This window comes from Pollachius pollachius, assembly GCF_949987615.1.
Source record: "Pollachius pollachius genome assembly, chromosome: 11".
NCBI classification, from domain to species: domain Eukaryota; kingdom Metazoa; phylum Chordata; class Actinopteri; order Gadiformes; family Gadidae; genus Pollachius; species Pollachius pollachius.
In genome coordinates, this window is record NC_136944.1 from 3,693,851 (window position 1) to 3,698,850 (window position 5,000).

A 5,000-nucleotide genomic window follows, 5' to 3' on the forward strand; every position below is an offset into this window, starting at 1 on the left:
TCTGTCGTTCACCAACAAGCGACACGCGAACATTGCTATCGACCGGCTCGCGTCAACCGGTGGCTCGTGGGCCGGGCGAGGGAGTTGTCTGGACCGGACGGTCTCGTGCAAGCGTCGCTAGTCCAGTAGCAGTCCGGCTCGTGCTCCGGAGGGATCCGCTCGCCTCACCTCCCGGTTTACCGCGCCCGAGACGCCGCGATGGTTCGACTCACGGACTCGCGTTCGCTGCAGCTGAGGGAACCGGAGGAGCCGTTCAACCGGGAGTCCGGGAAGTTCGTCTTCAACTAGTTTTTTTTATTTCGCTCCCGTTTCGCACGACAGAAAGCGTCGCGCGCGTCCCGCGATGCACCGGGCGCGGTGAGGCGCGAGACACCGCGAAGAAGTTCACCGCGTCGACCTCGAGCGGCGGCCTGAACCCATGATGGCGAATAACGAAGTAAGTTCGTTGTGTGATTTTCCTGTCCTGTGTGTGTTTCCTCTGTGTGTGTCTCATCTGTGTGTGTGTGTGTGTGTGTGTGTGTGTTTCATCTATCCTGTGTGTTATCTATCCTGTGTGTGTGTGTGTGTGTGTGTGTTTTCTTTGTCCTGTATGTTTTAAGTGTGTCTGTCATCTGCGGTGTGTGTGTGTTTCGTCTCTCCGCGGTCGCCTATAATAACAGACTGTGTGTTGACCTCTGACCTGGAGTTACCTTCGTGTCCGTTCAGAGGACATCTGAACCGGGAGGCGGGCGGGTGTTATGTTACCGTCAACCTACCCGGGGAAGTGGAAGACAGTAAAGAGACGGTAACGACTGCTCAGGGGAGATTGGAGCCAAAGACTTCTCTGTGTCAGACAGAAGTTGTGAGTGTGTGTCGGACCGTCACAATAGAACGAGTGTACGGCTGTTTTACCACAACAGTTGTACCCCTGACCGTCACACCAGAGCACCTGAGCAGGTGTCTGCAAGCTCAGCTCTCTGCTGGTACTACTGGTACCAGCCGGGAGCTGAGCTTGCAGACACCTGCACAGGTGTGCTTGGAGACGCCTGTGCAGGTTGGTATCAGCGGTTGGGTGTGACGTCACCTGCAGTCAGGTGCGTTCTGACTGCAGGGGAACACTCTCTGGATCTGGAGGTCATGATGGTAGCCCACCTCGTGAACATCTGGAACTGAGGTCCACCAGGTAGAAGGGGCGGATCAGAGCGATGGCCACACCCCCACAAGGGATACCTGTGGAAACAAGGAGAGGCAACTAAACAACACACACACGGCACACACACATGAACGCACGCACGTTCACACTCACACATCAGACACTTTGAACGTGTTTTTGTGGAGGAGAATGATGAGGACGATGATGATGGGGTTAGATGGTCACGGCTGCAGTGGTTTGATGTCGGGTCGCCGTGGGGACGATGACGGTGATGATTGGGTGTTTGATGATGATGAGGATGGTCAGGGTTGATGATGTGGACTGAAGCAGTTGGACCACAGCCCGGTATGTTTCGTAACACACCTGGTGTGTGTTTGTGTTGCTGAGACGGTCACACGTGCACATGTAAACACATACACAAAACCCACGTGCACACACACATGCACACACATAGACACATGGCTGCACATAAACAGGAAGTGGGAGAGAGCTGATTATCCAGGAACCACTTCCATCATGTAAATGTTGGTCAACTCTCTCTCTCTCTGTCTCTGCCTGTCTCTCTGTCTCTGCCTGTCTGTGTGTGTGGAGGTGAGGCCTGTCTGTCTGCGTGGAGGTGAGGCCTGCAGCCGTCTGACCCGTCATTCATTATTCAAACCGCTGGTTTCCTGAAGCTCTTATGGAGCAACGATCGCTTTTTTAGTTTTTAAAAATAAAATTCTTCATCAGCTGTCTTTTTATTGATTGATCAGGGAAGGGCCGTCGTCAATAACAGCCATTACCTTACCTAGTCTCTCTGTCTGTGTCTGTCTGTCTCTGTGTCTGTCTGTCTGTGGATAACTGTTATGGTGTAGTGGGATGGTCTGGATGGCCATGATGGTTGTGATGGTTAATAGGATTAGGAGGCTGCACTCCTCTGGTACTGGGGTAGCTTAAGCACTTAGACACACACACACACACACACACACACACACACACACACACACACACTCCCTGATTTGATGTTAGTATTAGACTGGTCTGTCTGATACAGACTAGTAGACCAGTGACCAGTAAAACTGGCTTGGGCCAAGCTTTGTCCTAAATGTTTGGCTGCTGAGACCCCAGGTTACTGGTGACCTGCCATCCTCCAGTATGAGGCTAGAGATGGTTAAGGGATAATGGTTCAGGGTTCAGGGCAGAGGTTAAGGTTATTTGTAACTAGCCAGTTATCAGCTGGCCTTTAAAAGTGTCCTACCGCCTGCAAGCCGACTGCGACTGGGATTATTATGGGATGAGGAACGTCTGGGATGATCTTCCTTATGTTCTGTAGCGACACGGGCTCTTTCAGCGCGCGTGTGTGTGTGTGTGTGTGTGTGTGTGTGTGTGTGTGTGTGTGTGTGTGTGTGTGTGTGTGTGTGTGTGTGTGTGTGTGTGTGTGTGTGTGTGTGTGTGTGTGTGTGTGTGTGTGTGTGTGTGATCGGTGTCTCTGTAATCCTGTGAGCTCTGTGTTTGTGGTCCACAGCCTGCATCGTGGGGCAGATGTTGTATATTAGTGGTGGTCAGGGTTTACACAACATGTCTCTGAAGCTGATACAGTATGTTGCTCTAAGTTGTTAATGGTGGTGCTGAACAATGACCACGTTATGGTCACTGGTCTCCCAGAGCTACCAGTTTGGGTTGTAAGGTATAGTGTATAGTATTCAGAAGGAGAGGAGTTAGATGTTGGGACAATAATAACTCTTGTTCTTGTTCTCTTGTGCCAAGATTTAATTAAAGTAATTAAATCAATCGTTTTTCTATATTATTGTATTACGTAGGTAACTGTCTAGGCTCTACTCAAGAGCTTTGGAAAGGGAGGCAGATGAGGAGAGAGACGGGGAGGCTTTGGGGCAGATAGGGAAGAGAGATAAAGATGGAGGGAGAGACGGGGGAGAGGAGAGAGAGAAGGGCGATGGAGGTAGAGAGATAGGAGAGAGAGAGAAAGCTGTCTAGACAGAGGGATAGGGAGACGGGGAGGGAGGGGGAGGGAGACAGAGGGAGACGGGGGGGAGGGGAGGGAGAGAGAGAGACAGGGAGGGAGATGGGGATGGGGGTGGGGGAGGGAGATGGGGGCGGGGGGAGGGAGGGGGAGGGGGGCGGACTCCGGGCTTGGTGACCTGCTTGTGTTCGCTCTGGGCCGGCTGGTGTCCGGTGTCTTGGCGGCGCTGGGGTTGGATGTACTCTGATCACGGAACTCTGGGAGAACCCCACCCCATAGTTATCACCTGAGAGCCAGGAGAGGAGATCTGCTGATCTCCCATGATGCAACAGCCTTTCAACAGATCCTCACCGAACGCAACATTTTCTATCTCAACACTCAAACTTAGCTTGAGTGTCACCATTTAATGACGTACCAAAGATTGTGCGTGTGTGTGCGTGCATATGTCTCAGGAGCACAATACCTTCAACCACCTCAAAGTGTCCCTCCGAGACTCGTCAGTGTTTAACGTGATACCTAAACTAGCGACTTGCTCCGCCTCCTGGGAGCAGGCAGCAGAAAGGTCCTCAGAAGCTACAGACTGCGTCACTAGAATCTAACTCAGATTTCTAATGCATATTCATACCAGCTACTTTGGCTAACAAACATAATGCGACAGTAATACTGCTGAGTGAGGCTTAATCTTTGTGCACTTAGCGTACATTCCTCCTGGTGCTTGGCATCGCGTGGCTTGACGTGTTATCAGGGCCTCAGGACGCTCACACCCATTAATACAACCAGCGGTGCCTCTTCCTGATAACACCGCAGCATTCGGGATGCTACGCTAGGGTACGTCAAGCTAACCCCGCCACTGTGTAGCGGGGTTAGCTTAACGCTACGATTTTCACTTGTCGTTCGAACGTTCGATGTTTCCGTGGTAACGGCTGCTGTGGTCATAATCAGCAGCAGCAGGGGTGCGGGGTGAGGGATTATGGTCTGTATTACAGTGTGGGCCTCTGTCCTAATCAGTTATAATCTGCTTTCTGCGGCCATTAGCGTCGCGCCCGGGGCAGGCTGGGTACGGGCCGCCGCTGTCCGGCTGAATGTATGTCAACATCAGAGACGTGTAAACATGGCCGCCGCGTCGGCCTCTGGAAAATAGTGCAAGGTGTCGACCATGTTGGGGAGGGCAGGCTGGCCTGTCATAAGATACCAGCGGACAGGGAGCTGCTCTACTGGATATAAAGCACTAACACGTTTACATTTCTCAACCGACTTCAATGAGTCGTTTTTTATATCCGTATTTAATCATATTACATACATTTTATATAAAATAGATATTTCTTATATCCTTTGTTGTCCTCCCATTGATCATCTTTCGTTGAATATAATCGACTCATTGAGGTCATATTAAAACGGTAAACGTTATAGTTCTCTTTATCCAGCAGTGAGCTCCCTCGCTCACTAGTGATGGTATACCTGCCAGTCGGCGCCTCTCCCAGATGATCTAGAAAGACAGGCAGGAGAAGGTCAAAGGTCAAACCTCTAGAATCTTTGGGGAAACCATGGTAACTCAAAACAGCCCCTGGGTTGGAAATGAGAAACTGAACTCAAAATGTTCTGTTAGGATGTCTGGGGGAATGTTCCAGTCTGTGTCCACAGATCATCAATTATTGATCACATCAATTACTAGAAGGTCTTTAACAAAATATTGTAAGAAAGAAGATCTCCACTGAAGTGTTTGGACTGTTACTGTCTGTAGCTGACCTCCCTCCCCAAGGCGTTAGATAAAGGTCCCTGTAACATGTTGACCCAGTAGCTGGGACACAAGGCAGGGTGTGTCGTCTCACAACATGGAAACCAGTTTGTGTTGGTGCGGTGCCACTGGAGCACAATAGACCATTATACTGTAGACCAGTATACTGTCCT

At 50.8% G+C, this 5,000-nt stretch overlaps 1 protein-coding gene across 1 annotated transcript in view; it reads left to right on the plus strand.

Annotated features, from left to right (window-relative positions):
• Positions 1-18: 18 nt before the first annotated feature.
• Positions 19-5,000, plus strand: part of pkn1b (protein kinase N1b) — a 27,670-nt gene continuing 22,688 nt past the window's right edge. The window contains exon 1 of the mRNA XM_079747017.1: positions 19-436. Coding sequence (XP_079603143.1) covers positions 419-436 — 18 coding nt within the window. The 5' untranslated portion in view covers positions 19-418. The remainder of the gene's footprint in view (positions 437-5,000) is intronic.